This window comes from Entelurus aequoreus, linkage group LG01 (genome assembly GCF_033978785.1).
Source record: "Entelurus aequoreus isolate RoL-2023_Sb linkage group LG01, RoL_Eaeq_v1.1, whole genome shotgun sequence".
NCBI classification, from domain to species: domain Eukaryota; kingdom Metazoa; phylum Chordata; class Actinopteri; order Syngnathiformes; family Syngnathidae; genus Entelurus; species Entelurus aequoreus.
Window position 1 is genome coordinate 23,256,012 of NC_084731.1, and position 12,991 is coordinate 23,269,002.

General features: G+C 35.6%; 1 protein-coding gene across 8 annotated transcripts in view; it reads left to right on the forward strand.

Annotated features, from left to right (window-relative positions):
• Positions 1-12,991, forward strand: part of foxp1b (forkhead box P1b) — a 498,341-nt gene that overhangs the window by 390,347 nt on the left and 95,003 nt on the right. For all 8 annotated transcript variants that reach the window (XM_062045979.1, XM_062045996.1, XM_062045954.1 and 5 more), the window contains one exon: positions 12,365-12,578. In XM_062045979.1, coding sequence (XP_061901963.1) covers positions 12,365-12,578 — 214 coding nt within the window. The remainder of the gene's footprint in view (positions 1-12,364; positions 12,579-12,991) is intronic.

The following is a 12,991-nucleotide window of genomic DNA, read 5'->3' on the forward strand; positions in this document are numbered from 1 at the left end:
TACTTGGATCTCGGTAAAACAGGCCTACACTGCAAAAAGTCAGTGTTCAAAAACAAGGGAAAAAAAATAAATAAAAATTAGGGGTATTTTATTTGAACTAAGCAAAATTATCTGCCAATAGAACAAGAAAATTCGGCTTGTCAAGACTTTCCAAAACAAGTCAAATTCGCTAACCTCAATGAACCCCGAAAAAACCTTAAAATAAGTCTATTCTCACTAATAACAAGTGCACTTTTCTTGGTAAAAAAAAAAAAGACCTCTTTTTGCTATATATGTTGAAAATTATTCTTAAATTAAGTAAATGCTAGTGCCATTATCTTGACATAATGATATGCGCTCGGCATCATGATTTTTTTTTTCATGCTTGAAGTAAGAAATTATTACTTTAAAAAAGTAGTTTTATACTTGTGAGTGTCGATGACACAGCTTTGCATCAGTTGATATTCTAGTTTCAAGCATGTTTTACTCAATATAGGTCAGTGGTCCCCAACCTTTTTGTAACTGTGGACCGGTCAACACTTGAACATTTCTCCCACGGACCAAGGGGTGGGGGGGTGGGGAGGACTATTTTTTTATTTTTTTTATTTATTTATATTTGTCATAAAAAAATACAATCATGTGTGCTTACGGACTGTATCCCTGCAGACTGTATTGATCTATATTGATATATTTAATGTAAGAACCAGAAATATTAATAACAGAAAGTAACAACCCTTTTGTGTGAATGAGTGTGAATGAGTATAAATGGGGGAGGGAGGTTTTTTGGGTTGGCGCACTAATTGTAAGTGTATCTTGTGTTTTTTATGTTGATTTAATTTTTTTAAAAAATATTGTGGATTATTATTATTATTAATGTATTATTATTTCCTTCTTTTTTTCCCCCTGTTTATTTAATCGATGTATTTGTAGATATTACTTTGTTTTTGTTGTTGTTTTCTTTCTTTTTTGGGGGTGGTATGGATGAGATATAAACAAAAATAATTTGACATTTAGGGCAGACAATATATATATGATTTATGTGAATATGATGAAATGGATAGGAATGTCTGATGCTGGATGTCAATAAAAATAAAATTTAAAAAAATACAAATAAATTAAAAAATATATTTAAAAAAAATATATATATATTTCTTGTGCGGCCCGATACCAATCGATCCACGGACTGGTACCGGTGGTTGGAGACCACTGATATAGGTCATAAAATCTCAGCAGTTTACATACACTTGTAATATCTTACTGAGATCATTTATGACCAAAACCCTAAAAAAAAGTAAAACACTCTAGCATAAAATCTGCTTAGTGAGAAGAATTATCTTATCAAACAGAAAATAAGCAAATATCACCCTTATTTGAGATATTTCATCTTACTTAGATTTCAGTTTTTGCAGTGTAGTACTAAAAAAAAAAACGGCCTTCTGCATTTTTCCGAGGTTACGAGGCAAAGGGGGCACATTCCGGACGCCGCACGACATCATTTAAAGTCGACTCCGAGCGGCCAGTGGGACGGGTGACAAGACAAATTTCCCGGTAATATGAAAGCTCAGAATGTAGCCAGCCATGAAGTGTCCCGCAGAAACAGCAGCACATCAGGGGACGGCGGCGGGTAATGCGGCCGACCTGTCAGTGATTGATACATCCAGCGGTGGGTCGCGGGTAATAGTTCCTGCAGCACGAGACAGGACATATTTCAGGCCTGAGGGGTGCACATCAGCAGGCCAGTGATTACTGCAACATAAACAGGGGTGCAGGAAGGTCCCCAGTCTGACGGAACAATAAACTAATAGCAATGTCAGCCCCCCCTTCCCCCTGACAGTGGCTCTGTGTGCGAGGAGTAACAGCCCGGTTTAAAGAGCCCAGAGCACTGGGGGCCATTTTTTATTTCCAGCATGATGGCCTGCAACTGATGTCATTATGAACCCTAAATCAACTTTCTGCTTGCTTGAACATGGTCGCCCGGGTGCAGGGGGGGACAAGGACGGGAAGAGGTTGAAGTGCTCGGCCCGTCTCCACGCCAGAGCTACCTGCCGGGTGGAAATTGATTTGGGGCGGGCGGGCGATCAATCAAGTGTCCCCAACAACATACATTTTTTAACGCGCTCGTCTGTATTGTCTTGTCGTAAGCGGTGAAATAGTTGCGTTGAAAAATGAAACGAGGGAAGATAAACCAATCCGGCGATTTAAAGGGGGCGGACAAAGGAAGAGAATCCCGCGGATCAGTGTCATTACGTCCCCACGTAATCAGATGGGGGGCATCTCCAATGCGGTTTGCTCCAAACACCAAATACGATATGCGGTGAGACATTTGTGTAATGGGATTTTATTGTCAATTACGGGAAGTCGCGAGTCGAGGTTGAGGAGTCCGGGCTTCGATCAAAGCGGGCGATAAATAAACATGGCAGACACTTTTTGTCCCCACTCCGTTACCGCTCTCATCAGCCTTTGCCAGCCATCCCCCGGTTTCATCCGAGTAAACATCCGTGTCGGGGTCACCGGGACTGCTGGATAATTGAGCCGGCGCGGGGGCCCGCCCTGTCAGGCACATCGGCTAAAAATACATCGCCTCACTGTCACCGGGCACCAAGCGGGGGGGGGGGGGGGAATGATTGTCCCCGCTGTCCGGGCGCATCGACACTGACCTTGCCTTTTCTTCGAAGAAACGGGAGTGTTTACAGCAGTGTTTTTCAACCTTTTTGGAGCAAAGGCACATTTTTGTTCATTGAAAAAATGTCGGAGGCACACCACCACAACCTGCTCAGTGGCCTAGTGGTTAGAGCAGTGGTTCTTAACCTGGGTTCAATGGAACCCTAGGGGTTCGGTGAGTCCAGCGGAGGTCAAGACACACCCGACTCATCATGTAAATAAAAACTTCTCCCTATCGGCGTATTACGGATACGGCAACAGCAGAAGTCAGACTGATTTGCAGGTGTGTAATTTGTTGTGAGTTTATGCACTGTGTTGGTTTTGTTCTTTGAACAAGGTGATGTTCATGCACGGTTCATTTTGTGCACCAGTTAAAAAAACATGGTAACACTTTAGTATGGGGAACATATTCACCATTTATTAGTTGCTTATTAACATGCAAATTAGTAACATATTTGCTCTTAACTAGTCATTATTAAGTACTTATTAATGCCTTATTCGGCATGGCCTTATTATAACCCTAACCCTCTAACCCTGGCCCTAACCCTCCACCCTAACCAAATAACTCTAAATTTAGTCTATGTTACTTAGAATATGTTCCCCTAGTGTCCAAAAAACTCTAAATTAAGTCTTTGTTACTTAGAATATGTTCCCATACTAAAGTGTTACCAAAATCATATAACTTTGTCTTGAATTTGAAAAAAATGCGCATATGAAACTGGTGGGGTTCAATACCTCCAACAAGGTTAAGAACCACTGGGTTAGAGTGTTCGCCCTGAGATCGGTAGGTCGTGAGTACAAACCCCGGCCGAGTCATACCAAAGACTATAAAAATGGGACCCATTACCTTGGTACTCAGCTTTAAGGGTTGGAATTGGGGGTTAATCGATTATCAAATTAATCGTTAGTTGCAGCCCTAGTTCAAATAAAATACCCCTAAATTTTGTAATTTTTTTCTTGTTTTTGAACGCTTACTTTTTGCAGTGTAAGTCTTTGCTGTCGTCCAGCATTCTGTTTTTCTTTACTTTGTAGCCAGTTCAGTTGTAGTTTCATTTTCCATAGCCATCCTCAAGAAAAAGGCACTTGTTATTAGTGAGAATATACTTATTTTCAGGTATTTTTGGGTTCTTTGAGGTTAGCTAATTTTACTTGTTTTGGAAAGTCTTGACCAGCCGAATTTTCTTGTTCTATTGGCAGATAATTTTGCTTAGTTCAAATAAAATACCCCTAATTTTTTTTATTTTTTTTTCCTTTTTTTGAACACTGACTTTTTGCAGTGTAAGTCTTTGCTGTCGTCCAGCGTTCTGTTTTTGTTTACTTTGTAGCCAGTTCAGTTTTAGTTTCGTTTTCCATACCCATCCCTAAGCTTCAATGCCTTTTTTAGGGGCAGTCGCCTCTTGTTTATTTTTGGTTAAAGCATTGGGTACGACGTTTACAAAGCAATTAGCTTACCTGCTGCCACCTACTGATATGGAAGAGTATTACATGGTTACTCTGCCGAGCTCTACACAGCACCGACACTTGCAGATTATAATTACTGGTTGGCATAAAATATTTTTAACCCAAATAGGTGAAATGACATAATCTCCCACGGCACACCAGACTGTATCTCACACACTGCAAAAACTGAAATCTAAGTAAGATTAAATATCACAAATAGGGGTGATATTTGCTTATTTTTGGTCTGATAAGATAATTCTTCTCACTAAGCAGATTTGATGTTAGAGTGTTCTACTTGTTTTAAGGGTTTTGGTCCTAAATGATCTCAGTAAGATATTACAGCTTGTTGCTGTGAGAATATACTTATTTTAAGGTATTTTTGGGTTCATTGAGGTTTGCTAATTTTACTTGTTTTGGAAAGTCTTGACAAGCCAAATTTTCTTGTTCTATTGGCAGATAATTTTGCTTAGTTCAAATAAAATACTGCTAATTTTTGTATATTTTTTTTTCTTGTTTTTGAACGCTGACTTTTTGCAGTGCAGTGGTTGAAAAACACTGGTTTACAGCGTCCGAACCTCCGTGGAACATTTAGTCGTGTAATTGTATATATCGGCAAGCTAAAAAAACACAGAGTGCAATGTTAAGCATGCTTCGCCTGTCATGGGCGTGCCCTTCAATTAGAACCCAGCAAGGCGTTGGAAGAGAATAAGGGGAAACGCATGCGAGCAAGCGCGTTGAAATATTTGAGCGAGCAAAGACACTCCTTGGAACGTGGCGAGGTTATTGATACGTCCTGCGATCACTTCCCCGCTCTTTGATATGCAAACGATCCAGTGTGAATTTGGAGCAATCCTATCAGACTCATTTCACACTTCTTAGCCCGCCCGCGTCTCTCCGGAGTCCTCCGCCTCATTAGGCCAATGTTCTCCATTACCGGCATAATTAAAATCTTTAGTAGCTTATCAAATTGAAAATATTTTTTCTCTCTCGCTGATCCGACCGAGATCGGCACCTCGCGTTTTATTTTGCACAACAGGAATAAATTAAGACGGAGCATTTTGCACACAATGCGTGACAATCCGGTGCTTGAAAGGAGCACTTGTGATAGCTGCTGATGAGAAACGAGGAGGGGGATTTGGAGACCGTGAACTTGAGGAGATAAGCACGTGCAAATCATCTTTCATTTGCCACTGCTCATTTTTGAGAATGGATTTAATTAATTGTAATGTTAAATGAGTGGCCTTCCCTTCCCACTGTGTTCTGTGGTTTGCAACATATTCTAGAGCAGGGGTGTCAAACGTAAGGCCCGTGGGCCGGATCAGGCCCGTGAACAGGTTTTATCCGGCCCGTGGGATGAGTTTACCAAGTATAAAAATGCGCCGAAATTTTTGAATGAAAGAAACTGCTGTTTTAATTGTGTCCACTAGATGTCACAATAGCAATTATTTGTGTCTTTCTAGATTATGCTACATATGTAAAAAAAATATATATATATATATACCACACGATGTAAGCAAACTACATAAATAACATCCTGTAATTTGATTTTTATATTATTTTTTTAATAATAATAATAATAATAGATTTTATTTGTAAAAAGCACTTTACATTGAGTAAACAACTTCAAAGTGCTACAGTGTATTAAAAAAATAAAATAAAATAAATAAATTAGAAAAAAATAAAAAGATAATAAAAAATAAATAAAAACTAGAACAGCCAAATAGCTAAAACTAGTATGCATATATCTAAAAAAAAAAAAAAAAAAAGGCTTTTTTAAAAAGAAGGGTTTTCAAGCCTTTTTTAAAAGCATCCACAGTCTGTGGTGCCCTCAGGTGGTCAGGGAGAGCGTTCCACAGACTGGGAGCAGCGGAGCAGAAAGTCCGGTCTCCCATTGTTCACTGAAGTTGTCTTTATTTTTAAGTTATCGTGCCGTGATTTCACCAGTCCGGCCCACTTGGGAGTAGATTTTTCTCCATGTGGCCCCCCATCTAAAATGAGTTTGACACCCCTGTTCTAGAGCAATGTTTTTCAACCTCTTTTGAGCACATTTGTTTCATTCCAGTGAGGGGCATTTTGTACTCCCTCGTCCCAGGAAGAATGCTTTGCGGAAATCTTTTATTTATAGATCTTTATCGCTCTGGAATTACCTGCCTCCAATTCTCACCGGCATTTCTTATGCCTTCTGATCTCTCTCTCTCTCTCTCTCTCTCTCTCTCTCTCTCTCTCTCTCTCTCTCTCTCTCTCTCTCTCTCTCTCTCTCTCTCTCTCTATGTCCACTACTTGATGTCCATATCCTCCCCCCCCCCCTCCACACCCCTGATTGTAAATAATGTAAATAATTCATTGTGATTATCTTGTGTGATGACTGTATTATGATGATAGTATATATGATAGTATATATCTGTATCATGAATCAATTTAAGTGGACCACAACTTAAACAAGTTGAAAAACTTATTCGGGTGTTACCATTTAGTGGTCAATTGTACGGAATATGTACTTCACTGTGCAACCTACTAATAAAAGTCTCAATCAATCAATCAATCAATCAATCAATCAATCAATCAAAATTGAAAGTAAACAGGTTTTTAAAAAGAAAGTAATGTTTTATCTGAGTCTTTAAATTAGTTTGCTCGTTGATGATTTGTTTGGTTTTATATTGTGTAGTTATATTTATATGGTAATTATTATTCTGTGACTGTATATTGTTTGTTTGTTTTCTTATTGATGCTTTTATTTTTTTATTTTTTTCTGTATTGTGTAGTTATAATTATATGCTTTTACTTGTAATTGTATTGAATTGTGGACCCTAGGAAGACTAGTGGGTTGTTGAGGCAACCAGCTAATGGGGATCCTTAATAAAAATCAAAAATCTAATCATTGAAGAAATCCGCAGGCACACCACCAGCTGAAATCATTAAAAAAAATGAAACTCAGTGGACAATAATGACATCCTCAGGTCACACACAAGCACTGTGTTCACTTATATGACCCAATCCAAACAACCTTTCATAGTCATGTTTATGGCTTACAGTTTATGAAAACCTAAAATTTAAAATCTCAGAATTTTTGGGGTTTTAAACTGTAAGCCATTATCATCGAATTTATATGAAATGAAGGCTTGACATATCTGACTTTACATGTAATGAGTTTATAACACTCGTAATAGCGACTGTCAGGAAGTGGCTTGAAGATGATCTGTAAAACATAATCTATGCAACATTTTGACCAAAGAACCACCATTACATGTTATGTAGACCAGTCTTTTTCAACCTTTTTTGAGCCAGGGCACATTTTTTTGTTGAAAAAATCCGCAGGCACACCACCAGCAGAAATCATTAAAAAATGAAACTCAGTAGACAATAATGACATCATCAGGTCACACACAAGCACTGTGTTCACTTATACGACCCAATCCAAACAACCTTCCATAGTCATGTCTATGGCTTACAGTTTATGAAAACCTAAAATTTAAAATATTTTTTTAAACTAAGCCATTATCATCGAATGTATATGAAATGAAGGCTTGACATATCTGACTTTACATGTAATGAGTTTATAACACTAGTTATAGCGACTGTCAAGAAGCGGCTTGAAGATGATCTGTAAAACATAATCTATGCAACATTTTGACCAAAGAACCACCATTACATGTTGTGTTTTTCAACCTTTTTTTTAACTCAGGCACATTTTTTTCATTGAAAAAATCCGGAGGCACACCACCAGCAGAAATCATTAAAAAGCTAAACTCAGTTGACAGTAAAAAGTTGTTGGATATGACTTTAAACCATAACCAAGCATGCATCAATATAGCTCTTGTCTCAAAGTAGGTGTACTGTCACCGCCTGTCACATCACACCATGACTTATTTTTAGTTTTTTGGCGTTTTCCCGCGCATAGTGTTTTAGTTCTCGTCTTGCGCTCCTATTTTGGTGGCTTTTCCTGTTTTGTTGGTATTTTCCTGTAGCAGTTTCATGTCTTCCTTTAACGCTATTCCCCGCATCTGCTTTGTTTTAGCAGTCAAGAATATTTCAGTTGTTGCTATCTTTTTTTGTGTGAACATTGTTGATTGTCATGTCATGTACGGATGTACTGTACTTTGTGGACGCTGTCTCTGTTCCACAGTAAGTCTTTGCTGTCATCCAGCATTCTGTTTCTGTTTACTTTGCAGCCAGTTCTTAAACGACCATTGTGTGTGTGTCTGGACAAGGATAAGGTTAGGTGGGATTTACCCTGGATGACCTTAGTGTCGAAAGGGCCTTAAAAGCATGGAAAATGCTTGGATTTCATTAAATATGTGTGGTGGTCATCAATGGGTACTAGGCGCCATTTAGCCTTACTCAAAGAAAAATGCCCTATTGTTGCGTGGATTTCGGCTGTACGAACCGTTCGAATGGCGAAAAAAGGATAAAGGTTTCTTTAGAGTTCCTCGAGAGGTAATCAAGAAGGCCGAAAGAGTGCAAGACTTTATGAAACACGTCTAGTTACTGTGTGTGTGTGTGTGGTGTGTGTGTGTGTGTGTGTGTGTGTGTGTGTGTGTGTGTGTGTGTGTGTGTGTGTGTGTGTGTGTGTGTGTGTGTGTGTGTGTGTGTGTGTGTGTGTGTGTGTGTGTGTGTGTATGTATGTATGTATGTATATATATATATATATATATATATATATATATATATATATATATATATATATATATATATATACAGTATATATATATATATATATATATATATATATATATATACATATATATGTGTTTATATATACTGTATGTATGTACATATGTACATATATACAGTATATATGTGTGTTTGTATGTATATATGTATATATGCATGCATGTATGTATGTATACATATGTGTGTGTGTATATATATGTATACAGTATATGTATGAATGTGTATATATGTATGTATGTATATACATATATGTGTATGCATATACATGTATGTATATACATATATATGTGTTTATATATACTGTATGTATGTATATATGTACATATATACAGTATATATGTGTGTTTGTATGTATATATGCATGTATGTATATATACATATGTGTGTGTGTCTATATAAATGTATACAGTATATGTATGTATGTGTATATATGTATGTGTATTGTATTCACATCGACGTCCCACTGGGGTGAGTTTTTCCTTGCCCGTATGTGGGCTCTGTACCGATGATGTCGTTGTGGCTTGTGCAGCCCTTTGAGACACTTGTGATTTAGGGCTATATAAATAAACATTGATTGATTGATTGATGTATATATATACATATATGTATGCATATATATGTATGTATGTATATATATATATATATATATATATATATATATATATATATATATATATATATATATATATATATATATATATATATATATATATATATATATATATATATATATATATATGTGTTATATGTATGCATATATATGTATGTATATATATACATATATATTAGGGCTGGGAATCCTTGGGTGTCCCACGATTCGATTCAAAATCGATTCTAGGGGTCACGATTCGATTCAAAATCGATTTTTTTTTTTCAATTCAAAACGATTCTCGATTCAAAAACGATTTTTTTTTATTTATTTTTTTGAAAACAATACACAACAATACCATAATAATGCAATACAATTTAATTTTGGAGTTCTGAACTTGTAATTTCTTGCAGTGTTTATTAAGTGGTAATATGTCACATTTGTCCCAATTAACTTTATACCCTGATAAACAGCCATATTCAGTGATGACATTATTGATATAAAGAAGACAGGAGTTAACATGTGACAGGTAAAAAAATTATGTCGCCACAATACATCGATAGCTTATTATACTGAGAGCCAATATTTATACCATGAATATTATTTTCACTTCTTATTTTTGCAGCTAAGGGTTCAATAACCAAATTAAATAATAATCCAGATGCAGAACATCCCTGTTTTACTCCTCTTTTTAACAAAAAAGGTTCTGAAATATGATTATTGGTTTTGACTGATGCCATGTGCCTTGTATAAAGCATCTTAATCCATTGTATAAACTTATCTCCAAATCCAAATTTACGTAATGTGCAAAACATAAATGACCAGTTTATGCGGTGGAATGCCTTCTCCGCATCAACAGTACATACTGCTGTGGGATAAGGGAGACTTCTAGCATAGTAAATAACATTAAACAATTTCCTTGTATTGTCTGAAGATTGTCGACCTTCCATGAAGCCAGTTTGGTCAGTATGAATTCATTTTCCTATTACATTTGATAATCGTGTGGCTAAGATTTTTGCCAAGATTCAAAAGGATTCTCTATTCATTCAATACATAGATTTCAGCAGGATCTACCCCAGTCTGCTGACATGCAAGCAGAGTAGTAGATTTTTGTAAAAAGCTTTTATAATTGTAAAGGACAATGTTTTATCAACTGTTTGCAATGATGTAAATTAGTTTTAACTATTAAATGAACCAAAAATATGACTTATTTTATCTTTGTGAAAATATTGGACACAGTGTGTTTTCAAGTGTATGAGATGCGATGCAAGTGTAAGCCACTCTGACACTATTGTTCTTTTTTATTTTAATGTCTAATGATAATGTCAATGAGGGATTGCATTGTTATGGTATTGCTGTGTATTGTTTTGTTGGATTGATTAATAAAAATAAAAATAAATTAAAAAAATTAAAAAATCGATTTTTTAAAAATGAGAATCGATTCTGAATCGCACGTCAGAATCGCGATTCGAATTCGAATCGATTTTTTCCCCCACCCCTAATATATATGTATGTATATATATATATATATATATATATATATATATATATATATATATATATATATATATATATATATATATATATATATATATATATATATATATATATATGCGTGTGTGTGTGTTTGTATATATACAGATATATGTGTTTATATATATATATATATATATATATATATATATATATATATATATATATATATATATATATATATATATATATATATATATTAGGGCTGCAACTAACGATTAATTTGATAATCGATTAATCTGTCGATTATTACTTCGATTAATCGATTAATAATCGGATAAAAGAGACAAACTACATTTCTATCCTATCCAGTATTTTATTGGAAAAAAACAGCATACTGGCACCATACTTATTTTGATTATTGTTTCTCAGCTGTTTGTAAATGTTGCAGTTTATAAATAAAGGTTTATTTAAAAAATATATATATATATTATTTTTTTTATTAAAATAAAAAAAATAAAAAAACATGCGCATAGCATAGATCCAACGAATCGATGACTAAATTAATCGGCAACTATTTTAATAATCGATTTTAATCGATTTAATCGATTAGTTGTTGCAGCCCTAATATATATATATATATATATATATATATATATATATATATATATATATATATATATATATATATATATATATATATATAGATATATGTATATATATATATATATATATATATATATATATATATATATATATATATATATATATATATATATATATATATATATATATATATACATATATGTATGTGTGTGTATATAATTCATGTGCCATTGCACCCCTACAACTAACTATATGATATACCAACAAAATATGTTTACTCTCAAAAGCACAGAATTAAATTTTTGTATCCAAACTCCTGACCCTGTGTGTCAGAATTGCTGTCACCCATATGCAGGAACGTGCACACACACGTACACGCACACACACACACACACACACACACACACACACACACACACACATTCAACCTGTGAATGTGTTGTCAGTACACCAAAAATGTCATCTGTCTTCAAGAGATTTTTTTTTTTTTTCCAAAGAGCTGTGTGAGCTGCAGTGTGCTTGACTTGTTAAATGAGGTTTAAGTCTTCTGTGTCAATTGGAGGCGGCGCAGAGCTTTAAGTATTTTGCACATTAATGCGCTTTTGAGAATATTACCCCAGGGTCCTGTTTCTCAAAGAGGCAGGGGGGTGGTGGTGGGGGGGGGGGGGGATGTTTTCTTGTGTTGCCTCTGTAAACACATTGTTGCGTGCGTGTTACGGCCATTATTCAGATTCCACGCCTTGTCTAAATGTTAATTATTTACTCTGGGCATGAAATGCGGGCACAAATATGCTCCGGATGACAGGGGCCATGTGGAGGGGGGCGCAAGTGCTTGCCTGAGATTGTAATTAATACGCGGTTTTGTTTACAGACACATTATTTAATTAAGTGATTTAGTTGGATTAGCTTCTAATTGATTGTATCATCCATTTTTGTTTGTTCCAGGCATAATTCCTGCGGAGCTGCAGCAGCTATGGAAGGAGGTAACAAACGCTCATGTGAAGGAGGAGTACAACAACAGCAACAACAGCAGCAGCCACAACAACAGCAACAATGGCCACCGAGGGCTTGATCTGTCCTCCCCGACACCACCAAAGAACCCAGTCCACAACCAGCACGACGCCACCAATGGGCAGTACATGAGTCATAAGAGAGAAGTGTAAGTTCCAACACTTTTTAATCATTCGCGGACGCCCCACGGCAAAAGCCATATAAAAAATAATGTTCTATTTTGATTGACACACTATTATTGTAATTGGAATTTGCAGTGGGGTCAAACTGATCCATGACTTACTGTGAAGTGTATGATGCAGTGCACTTGTACAACACTGTGTTTTTTAATAAGACTAATCACACTTTTGAATTTGGATTAATTATAATTAATTGCAGAAAATTACTTGCTTCCATAATTTCAAAAAATACCCTAATATTTTTACTCAAATGCAATGTCATTGTCCGAATATTATTTTTATTGTGGTGTTTTTTTTTAACTCAGAATAATCACACTTTTGAATCTCAAATTATTAATGATTAATTGCTGTAAAATACTTGCTTGCAAAATTTTCCAACAGA